At 38.3% G+C, this 27,975-nt stretch overlaps 2 protein-coding genes across 2 annotated transcripts; one reads left to right on the top strand and one right to left on the bottom strand.

The window, feature by feature from the left end:
* Nucleotides 1-82: 82 nt before the first annotated feature.
* Nucleotides 83-19,815, bottom strand: LOC139937848 (serine/threonine-protein kinase ULK4-like). The gene is made up of 26 exons (XM_071933195.1): nt 19,718-19,815; nt 18,596-18,903; nt 18,130-18,269; nt 17,427-17,598; nt 17,047-17,232; nt 16,607-16,685; nt 15,808-15,988; nt 15,392-15,567; nt 14,730-14,991; nt 13,892-14,137; nt 12,549-12,595; nt 12,064-12,142; nt 11,530-11,721; nt 10,324-10,485; nt 9,663-9,845; nt 8,002-8,129; nt 7,429-7,568; nt 6,676-6,797; nt 6,073-6,181; nt 5,462-5,608; nt 4,993-5,224; nt 4,353-4,507; nt 3,927-4,093; nt 3,211-3,309; nt 2,058-2,240; nt 83-1,567 (listed from the first exon to the last, which is right to left on the bottom strand). Exons 2-26 carry the CDS (start codon nt 18,831-18,833, stop codon nt 1,406-1,408), a joined length of 3,987 nt encoding a protein of 1,328 aa, XP_071789296.1. The 5' UTR covers nt 18,834-18,903; nt 19,718-19,815; the 3' UTR covers nt 83-1,405.
* A 79-nt stretch (nt 19,816-19,894) lies between these two features.
* Nucleotides 19,895-27,871, top strand: LOC139936985 (3-hydroxyisobutyryl-CoA hydrolase, mitochondrial-like). Its single transcript, XM_071931887.1, has 9 exons — nt 19,895-20,005; nt 20,748-20,940; nt 21,401-21,485; nt 21,992-22,125; nt 22,605-22,829; nt 23,866-23,952; nt 24,875-25,015; nt 25,711-25,830; nt 26,615-27,871. The coding sequence occupies exons 1-9, from the start codon at nt 19,974-19,976 to the stop codon at nt 26,762-26,764; spliced, it is 1,167 nt and encodes a 388-aa protein (XP_071787988.1). The 5' UTR covers nt 19,895-19,973; the 3' UTR covers nt 26,765-27,871.
* Nucleotides 27,872-27,975: the final 104 nt, after the last annotated feature.

Here is a 27,975-nt window from a genome sequence, read left to right as displayed (position 1 = left end):
AATCGCCTACAAATGTTTTTAAAACACAAATAATTTTGGTTACAGTCTGAAACACAGATTACGTTTTTTCACTCCTGTACATTAAATCAGTACAATTTATTATTTGCTTTAATTATATACAAAACAGATATAAACAGCATTTCATTATCACACACAATAAATAACATTTATAGTTTTCTTTACAATAAACCTGCAATAGTGAGATTATTAAGTGCAATACACCATATTAATAAAAACATAAATATTTGAATATAAACCTTTAAGGTCGGTGTTAAATGTACAATTCCAGTAAATTTAATATCATTTGGCCCATTATAAAAACCAAAAAGACTTAGGGGCAATTACAAATAATAAATATTAAAAAGATTCAATTTGTTTTCGTAATTGTTTGGCCCACCCACCCTAAGTTTCATTGTTTAAATACTCAAAGCGCTCATCAACACCAAAATTAGTCTGGAAAAACACAAATACATCACATATATTTCTAATCCCCAAACAAACTGATGTATTATGTTGACTGAAAAAGTACCATGAAATGCACCACAAACTTACAAAGTAATATACAAACATTGGATGCACAGCTCAGTACAATAAAGCAGAGTATAACAACAAGGTGAAATATGGAGGCAGTGAAAGGAGTTACTGGATTGGTGTAGATAAAAACAAAAGTTGTTCAGTTTTAGTCTCAAAGCTTATTTTAATAAGCTTAACGATGAAGTTAAGTTAGTTTTCTTCACAATAAACCTGCAATAGTAAGATTATTAAGTGCAATACACCATAAGTATAAAAACATAAATATTTGAATATAAACTGCGTCCAGAAGAGCTGCGTACAGCAATGGACGACCAACGTGTTTGGAGGGCCATCATCCGATGCTCCGCATCGACTGAATGAATGAATGAATGAACTATGAAGTTCAAAACTAGAAACATTTTGTCTGTGAATTACTTCCCTCTGAAACGAAGTCTGTATCTGAAACTGTATCTGACACCCTTAAAAAACGCAGTAAAATTGGAACAGTCCAGCTTTCAGTGTGTGATTATATTCTGCTATATTGTATGAACCAAATACATCCGAAGGTTAGCTGCAAAGCATCCCAATTGTCCATTATTTATCAATATAGGACTCCTGTATTAAAATTTGGATTGTACAATATATATGGCAAAATCAAGAGCAACATGTGATGCATAATCAACCAATCAATGAAAAGGATTAAATTCAATTTAATTAAATTTAATGCAGTAAAACAATACGGAGCAGATTGGTTCTCAGAAATAAAACTTTCCAAAAGGATAAACTTGAAACTGGAAATCAAACGATCCTTTCCTTGATGAATCCAACTTTCTTAAAGCTGAAAATTGTAATGAAAATGATGTAAATAAATGAATGAAGATGATAAGAGATCTCAGCTTACTCTAACTCCAGCCATCTTGAGTACATCTGCAGCTAGTGATGAAACAGCGACATCAGCGTGGGAGCTTGCTGTCTGCATCATGTCTTGAAGAGTGATGCATAAACCTTGACCTTGATCGCGTAACATATCGGCATGGTACTTCTCAGTAGAAATCTGACAAATAATAATAAAAATAATAATAATAATAATAATAATAATAATAATAATAATAACAACAATAAAAATAATAATTTAAATTGTGCCTCTTATATACAAATGATCGAAAATGCTTAAGAAAACAGATAAACCAAACTGGTCACCAATAAGAAACCAGATAAACCAAACTGGTCACCAATAAGAAAACAGATAAAGCAAACTGGTCACCAAGCCAGTGCCCAAACCACAGAATGGGGATACGTGTGTTTCTTCCTATTCATAAGCTCTCCTTTCAAAGCCCTCTTCATACTTCCTGCGAATACGAATGCGTTACATAACATGGCCGTTATCGCAGTGAATGTTTCGCAGGAGGTGAGCACAAGTCAACTGACGCAAATTATTCGCTGCGAGATTGTGAAGAAATATTACTATTGCATTCGCATTTGCAGGAAGTATGAACCGGGCTTAACAAATTAAAAAACCTCTAAAAGTTCTGGAAGAGACTCACCACTCTCTTGATGAATCTGAGAAGTAGTTTTTGACGCTTAGCGTCAGATTTTGGCAGAGCGGCAGAGAGACATTCCATATTCTCCTTGGACATCGTTTCTTTGTATTCACCGCCAAAAAGCTGAGCAATCAGCGACAGACACTCACACGCTCCGTTCTTTATGTCTCTTTCTTTACTGCATATCTACAATCAAGAATACACAAAGATTGTTATTATTAGTAACATACATTTCTGGTAATGAAATCAAGGATGCCTCTTAAACTAACTTAATCACTGTACATCACAAGCCTGAGGAAACCTGTAAACAAGGGTGCTTGCTAATGTGAACCAGAGTGTCGTGACCGAGCGGTTAAGAGCACCGAATTCAAACTCTGGTGTTTCTGATCATCAGAGTGTGGGTTCGAATCCCCAGTCGTGACACTTGTGTCCTTAAGCAAGACACATAACCATTGCTTCGTCCTTCGAATGGGACGTAAAGCCGTTGGTCCCATGTGTTGTGTAAATGCATGTAAAAGAACCCAGTGCACTTATCGAAAAGAGAAGGGGTTTGCCCCGGTGTTCCTGGCTGGATTGGCAGCATATTGCGCCACAGCACCTTGTAAACCATAACATGGTTGCTAAGGATTAGGTCTTATATCTCAAAATTCGCCCCACTCCTTGCAGTAATAATACCTGGCACTTTGTATCCTTTGGCAAAAGGCGCGTTATAAATACGGTTATTATTATAAACACCGGGGTCATCCCCTACTCTTCTACAGTAAAAGGTTCTTGGTTTTTTTAACGTGCACTACCAATCCTAGTGCATGGGACCAGGGCAATGGAATCAGGGCCAAATTTAATAAAGCCTTTAAGCACAAAGAGTTGCTTAACACAGTTGCTTAACAGAAACAGGTTCATCATCATCATTTAGAGGTCGCAACTGAGATTTCATTTACAACGTCACGCCAGAGGTGTTTATCCATCATCATGTTTAGAAGGTCCACGATTTCAGACTCCGGTTACCAATCAAGTTTAAATTGTTGTGACTGGTGCCCCCATTCATTTTTAGCTTAGCAAAGACATTTATCAAGCAGTATTTTCTGCTTAACAGCTTTATAAAATTTGGCCCTGTAGGGTATCAAGCTTTCTACAAGATATGTTAATTTGTTCTTACCAGCTGCATGAAGCAGTCGGTGATCTCAGTGAAGGGTTTGTTGATAAGAAGTAAAGACTCTGCTCCGTGGGTGTCCGCATCCGCACCAGACTTCTTGGCCTGTAAATAACAAGCAATCAAGAAATCAACAAACAGCCCCCTCAAAATAGTATCATCTTTGAAGAGCTTAATTTTTGTTTTTTGTTCTATGCAAGTTCCCCAAAACAAGGTAAAGGGGCTACAAGCAGAAAATGATTAACCATGAACATAACTCAGGAGAGCCGGAGGCAGGAATTGATACTCCTCTTAAAACAGTCCAGATTGTAGGATGGGGGGAAACATCCACCAGGCAAGGAGTTCCAAGGAGATGCAGTACATGGAATAAAGCTGTCGGAATGGCTCTTTGTTCTACATCTCAACAAATCAAGGGTGTATGAAATAGGGACAAGAAAACAAACAGCAGGGGTTGCCCTTCAATATGAATGACTAGCCAGCAGGACCAACTCTTGAGTGAATTTGTAAGTGACCCTTTTTGCAAAACCAGCAAACAAATGTTTTAGTGGCCTGAAAGTTTCAACCCTAGCAGAGTCTTTCTCAAAGGCTAAAATGTTTTTTTTTACCTTTGAAAACGACTCTGCTAGGGTCAAAACGTCTGGTAACTAACTATTTTATTTGCATTTATACCATCGGTCCTTTTGGTTGATAAACAATTTGTAATAACTAATACTATTTTTCACCTGTAGAACCTGTCGGACTGTGGCAGCCACGAATCTCAGTAATATAAGGCTGGTATCCTGCAAGCTGGTAAGCAGCAATTGTACACTCTTTGTGTCTGTATTCTCGTTGGTCTCCATGTAAATTGTCACCCCTTGCTGGAGGAGGTTACACAGTTGATCAACAATACCTGAAACAAAAAAAGAATTGCTCTTAATCGCTGGGCCATGACGCAATAAAGACAAATTTAATTCTGAGACTGATCTGTGATACATTTTGCAAAGACTCAAGATCTGCTAACATAATTATACTTTCTGCATGGTTTTTGAATGCCAAACAATGAAAACAACTCTTTGAGTTTTTTTAGCAGAAATACAGATTGGTTGAAAAAAGTGACCAATCAATAAGCAAACAAAATACAACTAGCCAATCAGAATGCTTGTACTTACCCTGGTCATACAGTGCTTTCATATCAGTGTCTTTATGTGATACCAAACAATGTAAGATGCCGACCAGGTTTCGAACGGCACTGCTGATTGGTGCATTCTGATGATCCAACAAAACCTGGAACAGCACTGGGTAAAGTTCCAATTCTTCAATGCGTCTGTGGTAAGAAAAATCAAGATAATGTCCAATTTGTAAAATGTTTATAACAAGAAAGCAAAACACTGTCTTTAGACAATCCTCACAGAGTTTTTTGAAGTGGACAAAAACAGTAAATTAAATACAAGAAGCATAAAAGACATCTGAAAAAAAAGGGATTTTGTGGAATTGACAAGGATAACGCAAACAAAACTCCAAAATGCTTATTTCCATTGTGGTCTTCTATATAAAAAACACTCAAGAAGACAAGTATTAAAGATTGACAAGAAAATTCCACATGAAATAAAACAAACGGAACAATGGACCAAGACACCCAACAACAGGAGTGCGTTTTGGAGGTTGTAACCAAAAACTGTTTCGGTCAATGGCCAGTGCTTTACCAATGGCAAACACAACCAAAACAGTTATTTGTTATGACCGCCGAATCGAACCCCAACCAGATGATTGGTGTGTGTCACCTGACCTGTCACCTGACTAAAGACTTACTTGATATAAGCTGGGCTCCTCTCAAGTAGAGACAAGAGTAACTTCAATCCATAGACTGGTATCGGATCATTATCCAGTAGTATCTGCTCACAGTGAGGCAGGAACCGTTCCCCAATAATCTCCTGAAGGAGCTTAGGGTTTGTTAGAGGGCGCTCTTCAGTTAGCTGATCGTGGGTTAGGTACAGTGAGGTGACTTCAGCGAACAGACGCAGGCACAAGATACGAGTATCACCTGGAAATAAGTGTAGAATAAATTAAGTCATTGGTTCTATAAATGTAATTATTGTTAAAATTATTATTGTTAACGTTTATTCGACAATGTTGTTACCTACCATTCTCACTAGACACTAGCAAGGCAAGAGAGGGCAGTATATTCTCAATAATGACATTATGATGTTCCATCAGGATCTGTGGATCAGGGAGGGGGGGGTCATGGTGGGTGTGTGTGTGGGGGGGGGGTGTTACCTACCATTCTCACTAGACACCAGCGAGGCAAGAGAGGGCAGTATATTCTCAATGATGACATTATGATGTTCCATCAGAATAGTTGGATGTTGAGCTACTGCCTCCAGAATAGAAAGAACTGTATTGATGAAGTCCGTAGTTCCTGACGCACCTGTAAATGTACATAAGAACAATCAGCATTGTTCAGAGCTCAACATTTTACTTGATGGTAGGCCTGAAGCCAGTGGTTTTAATGTTTGTCCTGTAAACACACAACCGCACAAATACCTGACTTTAGTCATAGTTGACTTTGATGCCTCTAAATTCTCATGGGCATCGTTGTTGAAAAGGTTTCAAGCGTATTTCACGGGTTAGCGGCGAATATTTGCTTCTGCGCGTGCGTACTCCACATTACTAGGCATTCTACGCTTACAAGGCTAGCGCAGATATTCGGCGCTTGCACTAAAGCGGGGAATTGTGATCGTAAGCGCAGACTTCAGCGGTAAGCAGAGCCATAAAAGTGGGCCCTGTTCATCAGGACATTGAAAGATTGGTTTATTTTCAGGGAACTTTCTGCAGAATCACGGAGAGTTAGCAGCTCTACTGTATGGGATAATATCTCAATGTTCTAATTACCAATGGCTGGTTCGATACTCGTCTCTCCACAGTCCAGGGACTGAACATGGGCCAGAAGATCTCCAACGTCCTCAAGGAATTTTTCCCCCACGATCCGTACTCTGAAAACCTAAAACACAGAACAAACAAGAGGGATGAGTAAATAACAAAAACCGAAAGCCAAACTATTGTATAATTATCAATATTGGCATGATAATTGGCGCTTGGAAATAAGTATGAACATTTGACTGCGTACAACGACTGGCCTACATGTACATATTTGTATTTATATATCCCTTGACTCGGCCACAGCTTTAGTTGTCTTATAACTGCTGTGAAATTAAAGAAAAGTGCAATTAATGAATAATGCAAACGAATTTGAGGCCAAACAAGAAAACTTGACTGGAGCTGGACTTGAACCCCAGTAAAGTCTAGACAGATCAGTTGGAAGAGCACCCGCAAGTTAATGCAGAGGAAACATGTTCAGGTACGGCTCCAGTCAATGTGTCTTTGTTGAAACCCAATTTTTACCCATTCAGTTTCCCTTGTGGTTTATTACTCAATGCAAAAGAAAACATTTCTTAAACTATCTCTCTAAATTCAAGAGATACACAGAGTACTGACCTGACTGGTAACCAAATGTAAAGCAACGGGTACCAGTGGTAAGCTGGTCTTCAGCTGCTTGGCTTGCACAGTGGATGGGTGTTTGCGACCAGCTACGGCATTTAACGATGTCACGGCATCACCTGTAACAAAATGGTGGTCAAGATCCTTAGAGAAACTAAAGACAATTCTAGTTTAGCTTCAAAACATTTCATCAAAACATTGATCATTCAGAAAATAAGTAAGGTCGTGTCCAACTTGGCGACTACAGCTACGCCTGTTACTAAGGGTGTTGCTAAGGACATGCTTTACCTCAACACATGATGATGCGGAAATCTAGCCGTAGCCGTAGCAGTAGCCGCTTATTCCGACACAGGCTTAGACTTGAAAATTTGCACAATTTTGAAGAATCATTTTTGTGGTGACATCATGTAGATAGATTTCTCTTTTGAGTAAATGTGTTCCTAAGAAATGGCAGGACTCATCACAGGCCTGGAATTTCATATTTGAGAGGGCAAGCCCACTTTCATTTTGCAAAGGGCACTTCCATTGAAAAATCTTAAAGTCAATGGGAAACTTTTGAAGGGGCACCAAGGCCAAGACCAGGGGCAACAGAGACAATGGTCTGCGTGTTGTTCCAGGCCTGGACTCAACTCTCTTTTGAGTTTGTGGGTTCCTTTTGAAACCATACTTACTCATCAGAATGGTGTCTACAAAATAACTCAATATATTCTACTGCTAAAAATAATTTAAGACAATCACTGCGTGAATTACCATAGATCTGAGGAATAATTTCCACCAGGTAGTTGGTGATAAGATCCAGACATTTGGACATGTAGTTGGCCTGAGCTTGACTATCTGATTTCCCAGTGGATTGTTGACGGCGACTTTCTCTCTCTATGTACATCACAAGTCTACAAAACAAAAATTATTAAATTACAATAGAACATGAACTTGATCATGTCAAAGTTGGTTTTAAAGGGTTTTGATACCATTTGTAGATAAAGTTTTTGGTCATAGTTTTTGGTCATGACATGAATCCCTACTCACTGTAAATGAAGATTGATGTAATATTACTTGTGAAAGTTTCAGCTTTATAAGTTGTCAAGTTTTTGAGAAAAAAAAAATCAAAAATCACAGAGCAATGTTTTCGGGAGAGTCGCATAAATCCGTTCAGACAAAATAAATTGTTTGAGATTGTTTTACCAGCACTCATTTCTCAAAAAGAATAGCACCTAAGCGAGTAATATTTTATGGGAAACTTAACACCATCATTATCTTTAAACCGTGTAAGTTTAATGTAAATCTGTGGACATTTGATGAACTGCAACCCTAGTTACTACTAACCTTGCTTGACAAGCTACATGAATCATCTCGAGATTGGTGTTGGTTACTTCAAGAACAGTCAGGAATGTCTTGGCTCTGATCAGAGTAGATGGGCTGTCCAATAAACGCATGATACGAAGAATAAAATCCTGTAGGGCAAGACAAATAATTTGTAAAAAGAAAAAAAAAACAATCAAAAAATAAATCGTGCAAGTCTCAAACATTGTTTTACACCTTGGGTTCCCACATATATTGCCTTAACGAACGAATGAAGGAAATATTAAAAATGCACATGGCTTTCATGGTCTACTCCGGAAAACAGTTTATGTTAGGCAATATCTCAAACCCGCCCCCCGTCCCCCCCCCAAAAAAAAAAAAAAAACATTTATATTGAACAGAGAACTACCTACCTACATAAGGATAAAAAACAAAATTAATTTAGCAAAATGAGATATCACAAATAAAAAACAAATGAAATATTAAATAAAAATGATATGATTTGGGTGTTATTACCTCAGCATTCTGATGTTATAAGATGTGCAAATAGTTAGTAGAATCAAGGTCAAAGGTTATCCAGTAGCATGGAAGGCAAACAGAGTGATGTTATGACAAAGCACAGCATGAACACAACAACATTATGAACTGGATCAATCAATATTAAACACGTTGCCTTGGATCGATCGAGTTGGTCTTTGAAAAGCGTATGTAATCATTTGTTATGATCCGAAAGATATTTTAAAAATAGAATATAATGATCCACACAAGTATTACTCGAAATTGTGTGGTTTTCCTTTTACCTTGTGGACAAACACAGTCGGCCATTTATGGGAGTCAAATTTTTGACTCCCATTAATGGCCGACTGTGTAAGTTTGCAAAGTAAAAGGAAAACCACGTAATTTCGAGGCAAATGTGTTTGGATCATTGTATTCTACTTTTAAAACATCTTTCTAACCATATGCATTTTATAACAAACGGTTACAAACGCTTTTCAAAGACCAACTCGACCGATCCAAGGCAACGTGTTCCTTTAAAATTAGTAATGCCATCAAGCAAAATGAGTTGTTCGTCAGAAATATCAGGATGGAGTTAAACAAGCCAAAACGGCCAACAGGGGTAACACTTTAGACCCCTTCAGAAAATAACAAATAACAATCCTTCGAATGCAGAGAACTGTGTAAACTTCATGAAATTAAATGAAACTCAAGAAAATGGAAAGTATGTATACAAAAAAATTCATAAACTTTTAGTCAATTTCTCTGTTCAGTTTCACCATGTTCACAAAACAGTTTTCATGAATAAACCCGATTGCATAGACAGCAAATACAAATATGTTAATTTTTGCATCAGAGATAAAGAGTATAATTTGTTTTTACCCTTGATTAACATCTATTAAATCGTTGCGATACTTTGCTACAGCATAGGATTGAAATTGCCAGCTTCGGTGGTCTAGCAAAGCAAAGGTTGTTGCTTCGAATCCCAACCGAGTGATTTGCCTGTGGATTGTTTTTACAGAGTTTTTTCACAAATACCGAGTATACAGTGCTTAATAATACACATCGGTGTAAGGGTAAAAATAAATAAAAAGCTGAGTTTGTGCAACAGAATTGAATCACTGAAAGAAGTCTTAGACTGTAACAGAATCTAACCAAAGGTGAAAAGACAATATAAGTAGAAATCTAACCTTGTCGTGAATCAATCTTTGTAAGTGAGAACCCTCCGTCAGTAAGGCAGCAAACATAGTAACTAATGCCTGCTGGACCTTAGTGATATTGACTGCTAGGGCTTCTAGGATGTTAGGAAGTCCAACTTTATCAATAACACTCTGGAAGATTGCGACTGATTGTCGAGTCATTCTACATAAAGCCTGTAAAATAAAAGACAAGAAAATAGTCAAGTTAACAATAAAATAAACGTCTCAAGCTCTGAGCTTTTTTGAGACTAAAGATGCAAGATCAGAATGATGACATTGATCTTGAATTTGGGTGAAAATCCACGAGACAACAATGCACTAATAGTGTCCACCGTATCTCAATAAAGCCTGTTTTATATTTCCTGCAAATGCGATACAAATTTTTAATTCACAGGGCTGTTTCCGCCACTAATGTTTCGCAGGAGTTCAGCACATTTCAACTGATGCGAGTTAATCATTGTGAATTTGTGACGTCAAAATACGTATCGCATTTGCATTTGCAGGAAGTATGAACTGGGCTTAAGGCTAACTCCCTACCCAGTCCATCGCTTTATGTCCTTCATCCATGACGTTATTAGATGATCTCTCCTTCTTTTTCCAGCGTCCGACCCCTGCGTTATTTCTATATCGAAGGACAATGGTTGCAACTTACGGATATAGCACTGATCTTGAGAGAGTCTGCCGTTGAATGATTGTAAAGATGCCAGAGAACATGACCACTTTCATTGGTAGACATCCTCTGACTATGAGTACTCATAGTGGAGCACACATTCTCAATACTCTTTGCTGTATAATGCTGAACAATAGAATCTTCCTGTATAGGACAAAAGGAAGTCAAAGGTGCTCTGTAACTACTTGAGTTTAAAGACACTGGACACTATTGGTAATTGTCAAAGACCAGTCTTCTCACTTGGTGTATCTCAACATATACATAAAATAACAAACCTGTGAAAATTTGAGCTCAATCGGTCGTCGAAATTGCGAGATAATAATGAAAAAATAAACACCCTTGTCACACGAAGTTGTGTGCTTTCAGATTCTTGATTTCGAGACCTCAAGTTCTAAATCCGAGGTCTCGACATCAAATTCATGAAAAATTACTTCTTTCTCGAAAACTACTTCACTTCAGAGGGAGCTGTTTCTCACAAGGTTTTATACTACCAACCTCTCCCCATCACTCATTACCAAGTAAGGTTTTGAGCTAATAATTATTTTGAGTAACTACCAATAGTGTCCACTGCCTTTAAACGTTCTAATTTATGAAAATAACAATAACAATAATATATTGTCTCATACAGCGTCCAAATCTACCAAGAAGGTACTCAAGGCATTTGAACAGAAAGAAACATTCTAAGACAGTTTTTAAATTTTTTTAAATTATGAGACCAAATTTATTTAGCACCTAAAGGTGATGCGGTGCACTCAGCAGCCACTGCCAGAAACACCGGAGAAAACCCATTATCTAAACGATAAGTGTAACTGGGTTCGTTTACCAGGGGTGAGAGTCATTGCTAACATTAAAGTTTGAAACTGGGATAATTCTAAGGTTTAAAATGATGAAGGCATTTCAACCTTTTGGTAAACCAAGGTGTTATAGATTCTGAGGAACTTTTGGGAACAGTGTCCACAGTATTAGAGAAGTAGACCAAAGAGCAGGATTTCTTTATATGTGGAAAAAATACCACCTGATTTTCTTCACTAGGCAGACATAAAAAGTCTGAAACCAGATAAAAGAAAATCTCATCCGTTTTACATGCATTACACAACACATAGATATGGGTTTACCTCCCATCCAAAAGACAAAGCAATAATGGTCAAGTTTCTTATCTAAGGTAATGATTAGTTGTTTCAGTCTTACCCCTTCTCGGATACATCTTGCCATGATGGTATAAGTAACAGCAGGGACTGTCCAAGCCTCTACACTACGTCCCTTCCTCTCTTCTTGGGTCGCTACTAAGAATAGAAGCTCTCCTAACGCAGGTAAGATACCTTGCTTTAACTTGGAGTTACGAGCATTGTCTCGAATGACTTCCGTCATCGTTGTGAACACCTGAGAAGAATTGAGAAACTTATCAACACATGTCACATTACATATTTGGTTTGCGGTAACACAGTGTGTATCTACTTGTATCAACATCACCATGTGTGTAGGTACTCACATGTTATACAAACGTCAGGCCTGATACTTCACGGAGGCAACAAAGGTGAATGCCTCCATGCCCCATGGTCATTGCCTTGAAATGTTCAGTCAGGAGAAATTTACAATTTCCTCATAGTGTGCTTTTTACCAAATTTAAAATGAAGCCTGAAGGCTTTTGATTGGACTATAATTAAAAAAATCTCTTAATTGAAATTCATCTTGGAAAATAACGAAAGGAAGGTATTGACAAACCTCAGTGAGCTGGACTTCTTCCTCAAGTTCTTCTAAGTTAAGAGCAAGTAGACCAATCACACGACCCGCCCTGCAGCGACTAAAAATATAATGAATAAATTATGAATAAGACCTTATATAAGATAATAACAGAGTGTTTCCTTAGTAGAATTTGAAACTTTGATTGGTGGGAGTTCAACCAGCTGAGGTTTGCGGTAACACCATGTGTAAATCTCTTTTGAGTAGCGGTGCTTTGGAGAAGAACCGGTGATTTACAACTCATTGTTTCGATCAGTATGCTGTGATTATCTTCAATCAGAATGCTCTGATTGTCTTCATTCAGTATGCTCTGATCATTAGAACCAGTGAAACTGATGAGTTGTTCTTTTCAGAACCAATGCTACCAAAAGAGATTTACACATGGTGCTACCGCAAACCTCGCCTGGTTAAAGTGATTTATAAAAAAAAAGTTAAAAACTATTTGAATAAGTTAATACAGAACTTACACTTCTAATGCTTGGTTTGCCTTCAAACACACCATTAAGGCTGGTACCTGTGTGAATGACAGCAAGAATACAAGGTTTAGTTAAAAGATGAAACGTGAGGTTGGGAAACAACTGGCATATCAAATGTCAACATTCACTTTGCCTCAACAAATCATATCGTTACTCAATGTTGAGGAACACGTTGCCTTGGATCGGTCGGGTTGGTCTTTGAAAAGCGTCTGTAACTGTTTGTTATAAAAATGCATGTGATTAGAAGATATTTTAAAAGTAGAATATAATGACCCACACAAGTATCATTCGAAACTGCATGGTTTTCCTTTTACCTCGTCGACTAACACCGCCGGCCATTTATGGGAGTCAAATTTTTGACTCCCATAAATGGTCGACCGTGTTAGTTCGCAAAGCAAAAGGAAAACCACAGAATTTCGAGGCAAATTTGTGTGGATCATTGTATTCAATTTTAAATAATCTTTCTAACCATACGCATTTTATAACAAATGGTTACAACTGCTTTTCAAAGTCAAACTCGACCCAACGTGTTACTGAATTGGGGATATAAAATATTTATTTATCATGGAGATCATGTTCTTATCAGGTAGCTGCAGGAAAGGTTTAGAAGAGTCTTCTACAACATTCCATCAGAGCCAATCAGCCAAACAAATATAACTGTATACCTGTTTATGTATGTTGTGTTTAGCTTTTGTGACATACTCTGCTAGGGTAGAATCGTCAGGCCATTAACTATCTTAATAATCTTTATAATATAATCTTGAACGAGTCTAGCCATTAACTGTCTTAATGATCTTTATAATATCATCTTGAACGAGTCTAGCCATTAACTATCTTAATTATCTTTATAATATCATCTTGAACGAGTCTAGCCATTAACTACCTTAAAGATCTTTATAATATAATCTTGAACGAGTCTAGCCATTAACTATCTTAATGATCTTTATAATATAATCTTGAACGAGTCTAGCCATTAACTATCTTAATGATCTTTATAATATAATCTTGAACGAGTCTAGCCATTAACTATCTTAATGATCTTTATAATATAATCTTGAACGAGTCTAGCCATTAACTATCTTAATTATCTTTATAATATAATCTTGAACGAGTCTAGCCATTAACTATCTTAATGATCTTTATAATATAATCTTGAACGAGTCTAGCCATTAACTATCTTAATGATCTTTATAATATCATCTTGAATGAGTCTAGCCATTAACTATCTTAATGATCTTTATAATATCATCTTGAATGAGTCTAGCCTTTAACTATCTTAATGATCTTTATAATATCATCTTGAATGAGTCTAGGGTTTGAAGTCTTTCACTTACCATCTTAGATTTAATCACCACAGCTCCTATGTTTCCATGGCAACAGATGGTCGCTACATAGTTCAAGAATTGAACCTTTGCTCTTTGACCACTGGCACCCTTGTCTGACATTTTATTAAGGGCTTCAGCGAGATTGTCAACATGGTGAGAGACGTCTGCTGGACTGAGCTTCAATAATTTGTCAACAGAGGGCGCTGTTGTTGGCAAGCTTTTTGCGTCGTATTTCAGAGGAACTGGTTTTTGAATCTAGAGAAGAAAATGAGATTTCATACACAAACTATTAATTAAACTGTTGCTGTACAACTATCCCATGGCTGAGTACATCTAGAGGACTTGAACTGAGAAGGTTTTAAACTATCAAGTAATGAGCCAAAAGGGAAACTGATTTTTAATAATTTTGGGTTAAGCAAAGAAAAATTGCTCAGGGCATGACTTGCGAGCTCTGGATTAAAGTTCAGGTGCTCCATCAACTGAGCTTTCTTGTAAGAACACCCTGCAGTCCAAAGGATTGCAGGTGTGTGCCCACAGGAACGTTCTATTACGTCTAGAACGTTTTCCCGACTTATGAGATGCCCCCTAAATCAAATGCCTCAAACCAATTTTATAGAGCAGAATTCAATTTCAAACTAAGCAGAAAAATTTGCCAAGCGCAACCGAGTTGTCCTTACCAGACTAAGGTAACAACCCAAGCTACAATGGCATGTGTGTACAGTTTGTGACTGGTATCCTGCTCATTTCTGCTTAGCTGAAAGCTGTTAAGCATTATCTTTTGCTTAAACAGCTCTATGAAATTCAACCCTTTTCATTAAAAAACACGCTTTTATCACCCCTTTTATACCTTAGAATTATCAATAATTGGTGAGACAGTAAGATCCCAGAGAGTGTAGACCAAGTCCGAGCTAGAACCTCCCTCTTCTATGGACGTCCTTCGATCTCGTTGATATTTCACTCGTTGCTTATTGTCCCCACCTCCTCCCTTGCTGTCTTTGCTGATAGACTTCTTCCTCCCGGAGGTTTTCTTCGGAGGATGCGGCTCAACTTTTTTTGTTTCTTTGGAGGTTGTCTCAAAAGGAGCCACAGGTGAGGTCTGGGGACGAGAGCTAGAGGAGAGACAAAGTAGTTTGTGAAATTTCAACGGAGGATATACCTTTGGCAATTACTCCAAAAATTATTGACTATAAGAACTTAATTGGTAAAAAGCAAAGCAGTTGATGAAATATTATAAACATTTTAAGAAATTATTCTCTTCTAATGATTATGGTATTAAAGAAAAGGATTAAAACAATTTCACATTGAGAAACGCCTCATTTTGATTTGGTCTTTTAGGAAATTTTCTAGGCTGCAGTCCTCGAGTTCTTGTAGATTTTCTTCCCAAATTTAAGACCAGACAAGGCTAGTTATCCTTAAAGGAAGTAAACTTGTGATGGGAACTTTTAAGACAAAATTTCTAATACCACTCCTACCTCCTTGTGAATGTAAATCCACTTCTAAGAGACGTACCTTAGAGTAAACTGAGCTTCTTTGGCGGTAGTATCAGTAGCATCTGGGGTAGGCTGTGCACGGAACGTCTCAAGACCACTAGATTGTAAAGACGTCTTTAAGAGATGTTGTTGACTGGTGGTCCCGGAGCGTGATATCGGACGACCATCAGGTGAGATACTAATCAGGTTATACTCCTGGGATTAAACAAATCAAGGTAGTGTGATTATTTTGATCACTCTATCATTTTGTTTCTCAAGAAAAATACAACAAACAACAAATAGTTGTGGTATGTTGTGGCCAAGCGGATATGATTAACACAAATATCCCTCAAAGATGTGTGGTTTTCTTTTTACTTCATCAACTGACAGGGTCTGCCATTTTGTAGAGTAAAACATTTGGTTCATGGAAAAAGTGTTAAAAATATACGTTCAAACCTTGATTTTGTTTGGAGTTTTGGCCAGCAATTCTAGACTAGAAATGGCTGTGTCATCCATTGTTTCCCCTCCCTCTGTAGTAGCTCCTTCTTCTTCCATACCAACATGCTTTAGATCCTTGTTTTCAGTGAGAAGTTCATTTTGCCAGAAGGGGTGAGCAACAAGCTTGTGCCAGTCTAATCTATGGAGAGGAGAATGAAAGAGAAGAATTAAGGATTTTTAAATACAACTTTATCAAAGAACTGAGGCGAGAAGCGATTGAAAGACACCAGGTGATGGTGGCAACTCTAGGAGTGCGTCACCATTACAACCCAAGGACGAGGCGGCCACGGACGCAAGTCTATGCCAAATGATGATGTACTTCTTGTTTGACACAAAACACAAACGTACACAGATTTACATTAAACTCACACGATTCAAAGATAATAGTGATAGAAAACTTCTCTTGAAATATTACTTGTTAGGTGCTGTAGTTGAGAAGTGAGTAAAACAAGTCACAATGAGATGAAAATTATCTTAGCATGTAAAACTGATATTTGTGACTCTCCTGAAAACATTGCTCTGTGATTTTCACAATTGTTCTCAAAAACTTGATGACTAATGAAGCTGAAACTCTTACAGGTAAATTTGATTACAGAAATCTTCATTCACAGTTAGTAGGGATTTGTGTCATGGCCAAAAACTTGAAATACAAAAAGGTAGCAAAACCCTTTAAAGTGTGTAGATTATTTACAAATAAAAGCAAGTTGCAGAAGAAACAGATGTACCATACGAATGTGTTGAAAAAAAGAGTCCATACCTTGCATTGGAATCTTTATTTAGAAGACCTTCCAGCAAGTTGCAGAAATCTGGTGATGGCTTGGAAAAGATTCTTGGCCCTGTAAGGAACGAACCATAGCAGTAGATTATTATTACTTAATTTGATTTCTCTCCACAAACTCAATAAATTACAAACACTAAAACTGAAAATAGATACAGAGAAGGATAGATTGAGGAGGAAAAAGGAAATTTGTTCCTAAACCCAAAAAGGTTAGGTCTGCCATTCATAATAGATCATAATACTATGCACTGTTAAACTCTCTCTCTCCGTTTTTCTATCTTGGACTTCTAAGCATCAAAAAGTTTTTAACTTGACAAACCCATTCCTTGTAAATTAAATATAGGGAGACGATACAAGGGTGGAACCCGGAACACTTGACCTCATTGGGTGAAATGGTATTTTTATTTTAAGAAACCCACCTTTAACTTTAGGTGCAGCAAAGCTTTTATTGAGAACCTTATCCACTAATTCTTGGAAGGAGTCTGCGGAGAATGGCGGCTTTCCAGTGTAGAGCTCATAGAGTAAACATCCAAGAGACCAGAAATCACTGGCCATAGAAGGTGATTGACCCTGAAGGACCTCAGGGGATATATAGGACGGGGAACCTGTGAGCAGTTGATGAGAAAAACGAACGACGAAAAGTCAGTAAAATAATAACAATAACAAAAGGTTCTCTCAAGGCGCTGTAACAAAGGAAGAGAAAACACAAACAAGAAATTCAGTTAACAGGAACAAAATGCTTTTGACATGAGGTGTGTTTTTGGAGACTTTTTGATTGAATAAAACAATCTCTTCTCACCCAGTGTTCTTGGTTTTGAGCCATCTCCGTTGTTACCCTGGTCGGCACTGTCTTGACTACTCCCATCATCCTCTCCTACAGTGCTTTCAAATAACTCATCTAAATCTTCACCTTCTACCCTGGACAAACTAAAGTCGTCAAATTTCAGCATGCCAGGACCGTCCAGTAAAATCTGATGGAGGGAGGAGACAAAATTATTCATAAAGTAACACTAAAAAATAAAATTTGTTGCAATATTTTTGTACTTGGATGAAAGAAGGAAAATTGTATTGAGAACAAGGGCTGACCTACAAGTGCACATGGTGCAGGCTTTAACTTACTTTTCAGGCTATTTAATCAAGTTTTTTATCAAGGGCAAACAACATCAGAAATCATAGTTAAGAAGGAAAAATATCATGCCTGTGAATGCAAAACTAGCAGATTTCAGACCTGCATCTCTTTGGAACTCCTTGTCTGGTGCATGATTCCCGGAATCCTACAATCTGGACTGTTTTACAATGAATATCCATTCTTACCTTCAGCTCTCATGAGTAATAATTTTTTTTTTATAAGCATTAAATAGGATTTTCTTCTTGTAGCCGGGCTGCCCCATACCAACAATAGCTTTAAGCCTTGTTTGGGGCGAACTTGCAAAAAAATCAAGTAAATAAATAAACAAATACACAGAGGTCTGTAGACCCAGTGCATAGACCTAAATAGATACCTTGGCTGGTTGGACATCACCGAATAGTATTCCCATTGAGTGTAGATAGTGAAGACCTCGCACAAGATCAAGACCAAACTTCCTGACGGAGCTTTCTGGTAGATGCTCATCTTGGATCAAGAGCTGACCAAGACTGCCTCCTACAAAAAGGATTTTTAGTTTTAAGAATATTGATCACTACTGATCAATAATGAACAATGGTAAAAAAGGTTTCAAACAAATAAATGAAATTTAAAGTAAAGTGTCCTGTTTTTTTTCCCGCTTTTGTTGTTGTTAAATGGCCGCTCAACACATTTTTACTAGACTATTTTCCAAGATGGTTGCTAGCTTTATTTCAGGGTGCTTTTGTCTAAAAATATGCATCATTATTTTCATAATTTGTTTTTAAAAAGCAGGAGGCCTCTAAAAAGGTAGCGGCCAGGGACGCTAAAAATGTTCCTTGTTTTAACTTTTAATTTTGACTTACCTGTACAGAGTTCAACGACCAGCCACAGATGATTGGTCGTCTCATACCATTCATAAAACTGCACAACGTTTGGATGGTCCAGCTCATGGGTCAACCTCACTCTATTGGTCACCTCAGGCCGGCGTGCTTTATCCATGCAGTGAATGGCAACAAAGTTTATTGACCCTTTGCGCCGTCCTTTATACATGATCGAGTTCTCATCGCGATTGATTTCATCATACAGGATGAAATTCTCCATCGTGTAAAAACCCCAAAGGGGTTTTAGAAAAGCTCAAGAGGAGATTCAGTCGTCAAACGGGTTGTAGAAGCTGAAAATAGAAAGATATTTGAGTGCATTACAATAATACAATCTTGAGAGCGAGTTGAATGAGAGTAGCACAATGATCAATGATGACTGGTGGTAACAATTCAACTTCAGGAGAATGAAGAATTACGATTAATGTTATTATTATTATTATTATTAGATTTAGAATTAAATTAAATAGATGACCGGGTGCCTCTTGGAAATTTTAAGGACCTGTGTATAAAGGAAAATTCTTACAAATTTAATATTATTTATCAGACACTTCTATTATTAGGGCAATTAAACAAGTAGCTTGTTCAGTCCCTCACTGCACTGCGGCTGCCCAGTTATTCCACTCCAGGCATCAGTTCTGGCTGATCGAGATATCATTCAATTCAAATTCAAATGACAAATTACGTCGAGCTGACTGAAGAAAAAGCAGGAGCACGAGAACCATTAGTTGCGATAACGTAACCCTCCTGCCGACGCCGTCGGCAGGAGGGTTACGTTATCGCAACTAGAGAACCCTCCGACAAAATTACTGCAACCGGATCAGTAACCAACCAGCAGCACTCTCACCCTGAGGCCCGGCTAATAACTCTCAGTCTAAGCCTCCTCCCAGACAAACTACTCTCTGGATCCGCCCCTTTATTCAAACTGTCAAAACCCGAAAGAATAAAAACAATGACGTCCATTCCATCCGTAGCTATAAAAACATGCAAACAAAACCAGTGTGTGTAAACGAACAAACCATTTAAGTCATTCATTCTTGTTTTCATCTTATAAACATTGGGTGAAAACTATTCATTAAAAGGGAGGGATTCGTATTATTACCTCACCTTTCATTGCTACTGGCGATAATTCACAGAAACCTGTTAAATCATGAAGCGTTTTGGGCTGTGATTGTAAGAACCGCTTCTCAAGATCAAAACTATGCTACAACAACAGCGCCACCAACGTCAGGCTGGACATGCTACGCCTCTAGAGGGCGGAATTACATACAAGTTTATGAGATTGTCGACTGCTGTGATCCAGCCATTTCATGTGCAACTGTCCATTTCGGTCCATTCCAATACTTGAAGATTGTCTGGGTTTATGTTTAAGATGTTACCAAGATTCGTGTCCAGGTAAGTATTTATTCTTTATGTGACGTTTTGTGTAAAATAAAAAGAAAGCAGCAGACTCGTCATCGTTGTTATGAACCAGGACTGTCAGCACAGACAAGACAGGGGCTAAAAAACGACTAGTGATTAGTTTGATGAAGTCGACATAAGTGACAAGTGAGTTTGGCCAAGCCAAGGGTTAGTGGGTTAAGTGGATTTAGTGTTCTATGTAGTGGGGCAATCAACCCGGTAGTGGTACTGCTACTGGTTGTGGTACCGGTGGCGGTAGGACTCCTACTAACTTATAACTAGGAGTCTGAGATAGGATGCCAGTCTTTGTTGCACTGACCGAAAAGTAGGTGTGATGTTTCCACTAGATTTAGGATGTCCAGAAACTCATACAGTTAACTGCCGCACAACCGACCCCAACCATGTAACGGCGACAACCCATAATGGATGCAGATATCCTTACCTGTCCAGATGGTTGACATAATGCATACAGTTAGAAACAAGCAGTTTAATTTTAAACAATTCTAAAAAAAGGCCTTTACAAAAATTTAAAAAGGAGTGTTGGAAACAGAACTTTTTCCGCCTGTACATTAAAACCATGATTAAACGGAGTCCAAATTGCATAATTACTCAACGAATTCCTGCAGGATGACAACTGAAATCATCAACTAACGTCTTTACAATAAACAACATTTTAAATTTTAGTTTAAAAAAGTATTAAATTTACTCAATTTTTTCTTATTTTATTTTTTTACAGATTGAGCATTGGTCGAGCATCAGTTATTTTAGGACATCTGCGCCAATCCAGTGCATCCATGACAACTGCAGCCACAGACGACGTCGTTTTATTTGACAAAAAGGACACGAAATGTGTGATCACACTCAATCGACCCAAGGCTCTCAATGCCTTGAATCAGAGTATGATCAGACTCATAACTCCTAAGCTTAGGGTAAGTAAGAAGAGGGGACAGGGTACTCCTACAACTATGAGATTCTTTCCGCTATCGTCTCTTGCTATCGTCTCAATAGCGGAAGGAACCTTATAGTTTTAGGAGTAGGGACAGGGTAGCTGTGATAATCATAACTCTTGATCTCCCGACGATAATTGTAATGATCTCTCCGACGGTCACAAAGATCGAGGGTATCGATTTTTAGAGAGGGAGGTTTTTCTGGGGTAACATACTGAATCCGACGATGGAGGAAGCCACCACTTTTTCACTTGTGATAACCAAAAACATCTTACAAGATGAGTGGAAAAGTGGGTGTAGGATTTAGCACCTTTACCTTTTGTGCTAAAAAATTCGTAAGTAGCACATAGCCAGATGTTTCAAAAACTTGAACCAAACTGGATTACCCCTGTGAGATTTGATTACATCGATGGAGACACATTTTGATCATTTTTTTCCCCAGGAGTGGGCATCTGACTCTTCTAACAGTATGGTCATCATTAAAGGTGCAGGAGGAAAGGCTTTCTGTGCTGGAGGGGACATTAAAGGTACATTTCAACTCGAGCACAGGGCACTTTATCATAGTTTCTTCTCTCCACCCAGGAGTATAAATGGGTAGTGGCAAAAGCTGGGAGGAGTAACCTGCGATGGATTGGCATCCTGTCCGAGGAAATAGAAATATTCTTATTCGTTTGCCATTGAAACCGGATAAGAACACCAGTCTGAAGAACCCTGGCTCGGAACAAACTTTACTTTACTCTATCTTAGTATAATTTCTCATTTGTTTGCTCTTAGAATGAATGACACAAATTGTGTTTAAAAATCCTGCAAAGTCCATTAATCTCATTAACACAGTGTGTTATTGTAGGTCAGCCGTTGTCCTCGATGAAAAAATTCCTGTTTTTTTATTTAAAGGACCAAATGCTAAATATCATGCCTATCCCTTTACACCAGTAAAGCTTTTATCATTAATTAACAAATTTATAGAGTGACACACATTACAGTCAAATAAAAATACAATTGCTAAATTGCTTTGTTGATTCTTTCCTTCCAGCTGTCACAGAAGCAGGTAAAGCCGGGGATCCCATGTCTACAGACTTCTTCAAGGAAGAATACATCTTGAATAACTTAATAGCAAAAATGCCTATGCCTTACATAGCAATGATAGATGGTATCACAATGGGAGGGGTGAGTAACTAAATATTTCAAAGACCCAGAGGAAATCATTATTTGTTTTGGGGGTTTTTTTTAGACAGGAAGAAAAAAGTGGAACAAGAGACAGGTTATAAAAAATTTAAAAAAATACACGATTGGTTAGGATAAAAACATTATTGTTTTAACTATATTCTGACAAAATATTGATCATAAAGTGCATACTAGAACCTTAATTGTTTCTGTGAAATTTTCCCCTCTGAAATAAAGTCATATTTTGGTTGTTACAACCACAACCAAATAAAGGACAGTGTGTTTACATACTGAAAGTTATGTCTGGGTTTTCGCTATTTTCTGCTGCCTCACACAACGGCTTAAGACAAAGTTTTCATAAGTTTGTTATTTCATGTATATTATGAATATTTGTGAGTGCTATCTACCCCAGATAGTACCTTTAAAACAGAACGATTATAAGGGATGAATAGATTGACAAACTCCATGTTATATATGAACAGGGCGTCGGCTTGTCAGTCCATGGTCGCTTCAGGGTAGCCACAGAGAAGACTTTATTTGCGATGCCAGAGACAGCTATAGGTCTATTCCCAGATGTAGGAGGAGGATACTTCTTACCCAGATTGACGGGGAAACTGGGATTATTCCTTGCTCTGACTGGGTACAGGCTGAAGGGGAGAGATGTTCAGAAGGCGGGTGTGGCTACTCACTTTGTGGAGTCACAAAAGGTAAGACCTTTTTTTATATTATTATAAATGATCCAGTGTAAAGAGTGTGGGGGATTGGGATGTTGTAAGATGTAGACAGAGATGCTCCCCAGCACTTTAAAAAACATTATAAGGTGCTATATAAATGAGGCTCATAATTCGAAACATAGCTCCGCTTGTCCTGTTGACAAGTATAATGAGCACTCTGACCATGGAGCTTTGCTCCATGCTCTGATGCTCTGGCGTGATAAAGGGCTGTATAAGAACCCAGTATTATTATTGTATTGTCATGATCTCTCATATTTGTGAATTCCACATAATCCTAATCCTATTTGTGATGACATAATAACTTATTAGTACGAAGCTGATAAGAGTGGCATTGTTTGCCAACAGCCAGCAGCTCTCATGGAAGAAGTTCATCAGGCTGGTAAAATATCAACTTATCAAATGAATTTTCTACAAAACACAGCCAATACTCACATAATTTTCGTTTAGGCTTTGACTTGTATCACTAGTCATCCTCAGAACGAGGCACCACCAGTCGGTTGGTGGCGCTGTTTCCTGCTACGGCCACTTGATGGTGGTTTGGTCGACTGTGTCCTCCCCGGGGTGGAACTTAGGGTATGATTGGGTCCCATATGTGTGATAGTTCATACCCTCCCTCGTCTCTGTTGAAAGTTGATGGTCATCTCCTTATCCATAAGCTTTCCCGAATCCACCGTCTAAAATTGTTGCCCTCCCTGTGTAAGATTGCACTGTCCGCCCACTTCATCACATGATTGTTGGTGCAAATTTATGATAATGTTCACTTGATTCTGCTCCGAAATTAAAATTTATTGTTGCCACATTTCATTAACCTGTGCACACTTTCTGACAAGTCAAACATATTATTTGACCTATATGCACCTTATAAGTTACATTAAGGGTTTGTAGTTAGACATGAGGTTTACAGTTTTTGCTTCAATCTCAAGCTCTGGATTTATGTAAAATTGTATTTTTGTTATTTCTGTCATTTTCTTTATTATTTCTATTTCTTCATTTTTAATTTTTTTTTCAGATGGCAGAGTTGGAGGAGAGATTATTAACACTATCAAATCCAAGTCCGTCTTCTATAGCCGATCTACTGGATCAGTATCAAAGTCAGGTATGGTATGCAAATTGGATTAAATAAAATAAAACCCAAAGTTTAATATTTTGGATGATGGACTATGGGTGATGCCACGGTGCCTACATCCTTACGGACTGTGGAGGGGTAACCCTGTTCCAGCCCCAGGAGTAGTTGGCTCCTCGTGGATAATACCCATGCCTACATCCTTATGGACTGTGGAGGGGGTAACCCTGTTTCAGCCCCAGCAGTAGGTGACAACGTGCCCCTGGTGGCAGTTGATTTGTGTTGACACCTTAGTGTGGCCACCTGTTGCCTTGTGATGTTAGGGAAGCTCTCATAAAAATGAAACATAAGAGAAAGATTGCCAAAAATAGAGCAAGATAGTTCAGCTGGTTGACCACTGGCACATTAATCCAGAAGTTGTCCCTGGTTGACCACTGGCACATTAATCCAGAAGTTGTCCCTGGTTGACCACTGGCACATTAATCCAGAAGTTGTCCCTGGTTGACCACTGGCACATTAATCCAGAAGTTGTCCCTGGTTGACCACTGGCACATTAATCCAGAAGTTGTCCCTGGTTGACCACTGGCACATTAATCCTGAAGTTGTCCCTGGTTGACCACTGGCACATTAATCCAGAAGTTGTCCCTGGTTGACCACTGGCACATTAATCCAGAAGTTGTCCCTGGTTGACCACTGGCACATTAATCCTGAAGTTGTCCCTGGTTGACCACTGGCACATTAATCCAGAAGTTGTCCCTGGTTGACCACTGGCACATTAATCCAGAAGTTGTCCCTGATGGCAATTGATGTTGGTCAATAGCCTAAATCATTAGTGTAGCCCTCATCTTGAAGTGGCCATCCGAGAGTTGGGCAATATCTCAGTACAAACTAACAAAAACCTGTGATATTTGATTTAAATACTGACTTTTGATTGGTTGGTGTTGTTTTTGTCCAGAGCCAATTGGATGCAGACAAATCGTTCTCATTGGAGCCCTATATGGATCACATCAACAGACTGTTTTCTGGAAGCTCATTGGAGGAAATATTTCAGGCGTTAGAAAGCGAAGGTTCTGATTGGTCAATTAAGAACCTAGAGGTGAGGAATTGTTTCTTTAAGAAAATTCATGGCTCATCAGATTCAAGATGTGTCTGTGTTTTAAAGCATGTGGGGTTGAACAAAGAAACTTGAACTCAGCTATCTAGCCATATATTGGTGGTCTCCCTATTTTGTTAATACTTTTGTTTTAAAGCAGTTATAGACCTTTCTTTTGCAACGTCACAGCTCGAGTTTTTGCCAACCCAGATTGGAAAACTATGGAAAGCCATAGGTGCCAATCAAGAAAAGATCGCTATTTTTGGTAACAATGGAACCAAATTGGTTGAGTTTGTTTACAACAAAACAACTTATTACAGAGGTATTTCACTTATTATTGAAAACTTGCAAGTTTTTATGATTAACTGTTATACTAACATTCGGCCGACCATGTCAACCAAGGCGGTTTGTTTATCAACAAAAGAAAAGTCTAGAGTAAACAGGCCTGGACTTTCATCTTTGAGAGGGAGAGGCCATTTTTATTTTGCAAAGGGCACTTTCATTTCAGAATTCTTATAACTGAGTGTATAACTCAAAATGAATCATAGTGGAGAAATGGACTTTCTTGAGTTTACCAACAGAGGGCAGTGTATCAATTAGAGCATTGTGAGACAAGAAGCGCAGGGTATTTCATGGTCATCAGTGAGTTAGATATTTGTAAAGGTATTCATATATTGTTGTCAATATTTGTTGAATAGATCTTAAAGAAGATGTCACCGACATCCATGAAGATCACTCATCGTCAACTGACTCTTGGGGCAGACATGAACCTTGAAGATATTCTCTCCATGGAGCTAAGGATTGCACATGGGTGCATTGTAAGTAATCCCCCCCCCCCCCCCCCCCGCCCCCTCTATCTAATGTGACCCCAACTTAAGTATGCGTCCCAAGACAGTTATCTTGAAAACAATGCTGGGGTGGATTTCACAATGAGTTAGGACTAGTTTCATCTCAAGTTAGGACGAGTTACTCGTCCTAACTTAGGACTAGCCATACGTTTTTGATATATCCTAGGTACTAGTTCTAAGTTAGGACTAGTCCTAACTCTTTGTGAAATCAACCCCAGGGGTGGATTTCACAAAGGTAGTCCTAACTTGGGACTAGTCCTAGGCAATGCAAAGAGATAGGACCAGTCCTAAGTTAGGATGAGTTACTGGTCCTAACTTAGAACCAGTCCTATCTCTTAGCATTGCCTAGGACTAGTCCTAAGTTAGGACTACCTTTGTGAAATCCACCCCTGGTCACAGTTTGGCTATTTATAAGAACTGTCTGAACTTTCTTACTGTATTATTCTTACATCACACAACAGGGTCTCAGTAACTCAATATCTCAATATTTGTCTGTAAAATTAGAGACTTCTCTATGTTCTGATAACTTCTGATGATCTAGCTGGTATACACTAGGGTTGGAGTGAGGTTAAGGGTTAGGCCTAGGTTAAGAAATAAAAAAAACTTGAAGGGCAGCGTTGTAGCCATGGTTTGTGGCGGAACATAGGTGTGTAACTGTACAATTTTAGGGAGGTAAACAAACTGCTAACTATAACAAGACTGAGCCTCACAACAATTCTTCAGTTCTTTTTTATCTCTTTTCTTTCTCCCACAGAGAGGTAATGATTTCTACGAGGGCGTTCGCTCTTTACTTGTGGACAAAGATAACAACCCAAAATGGAATCCAGACTCATTAGACGGAGTGACTGAAGATATTGTCGACGATCACTTCCGTCATTTAGGTGACAAAGAATTGGTGTTTTAGAGTCATTTTAAACTTTGGTTGTCGTGGCTGAGTGATCTAATATAACTGACTCAAGTTCTGGTGTTGTCAAAGTGTGGGCTTGGGTCATGCCGACAACAATTGACTGATCCATTAGGCTTTGCCCATGGGGCACGTGTGAACAAGAACATGTGAGCCTCTCAAATGCCATTCTGCACAACTCTGCCAAGCATACGCGCGCGCATGTCGATCCTTATTTTGTCAGACTTTTAGTGGCACAATGGGTTGTGATTGGTCACTGCGCAGTGGGGCGGAGCTTAATGGATCGGTCCATTATCTTCGTGTACAAAAGAATTTTAAAATCAGAAGGAACAAAAATGAATCAAAATGTATCCAAAGGGACATCAAGTTTTGTAAATTATAGACTCTTGGCTGAAACGTTACCATCAGAGGATTGTCATTTTGGCACTTAGGACTTACTTGAAGGTGAATTTTTTATTTCATTGAATCATCAAGGGATATAATAGAAATATTGACTGCTATTAGGGGCACCGTTCAAGTTATAGGCCCAAGGTGATGTCAAAACCATGACTATGCCTGAAGCGAAAAGGTCACAGTTCACGTTGAGACACGGAATGCTAGTCGTACATAAAGTACGCACAAGTGACCTATTTTGTGACCGTTATTTTCAGGGCGGGCACAGTCAATTGCCATACCCTGGGCAAACTATGACGCCATCTTAATAGAAAAAGGGGGCCCAGCTATTTCTATTACGGCATTTCTAACCAATCAGATTAGAGGATTATGAGGTACATAATGGTAAGTATATTCATAATATTGTTTAAACTAATATTCATTTTGGCGTGGTTACAGAGGTATTTTGTTTATAAAAATCATATTTATATCTATATCCATACAGCAGTTAAAGGTTGAATGGCTTCTGACTGGCACCCCCCAAAAAGAGATTAACAAAAAAGGGAAACCGCCAACATAGGGCTAGGATAGCTCAGTTGGTAGAGTGCCGCAATGTTAATCCGGAGGTCACAGGTTTGAGTCCTGCTTTAGGCCTTCAAAATGTTTTATCAAACTATATGTTGAATATTTTAATTAAGAAACAATAAATTGTACCACTCCTGGATATAAAAAGAACACATGCTCGACTCAAGAGTTATTTTTGTTAAATATTTTATTTAAATGTTTACCATGCCACTAAATAATGTGCTCCTTTGATATATTCTTCAGGAAAAAACATG

This window comes from Asterias amurensis, chromosome 5, assembly GCF_032118995.1.
Source record: "Asterias amurensis chromosome 5, ASM3211899v1".
NCBI classification, from domain to species: Eukaryota; Metazoa; Echinodermata; class Asteroidea; order Forcipulatida; family Asteriidae; genus Asterias; species Asterias amurensis.
This window is presented reverse-complemented; position numbering and strand designations above follow the sequence as displayed.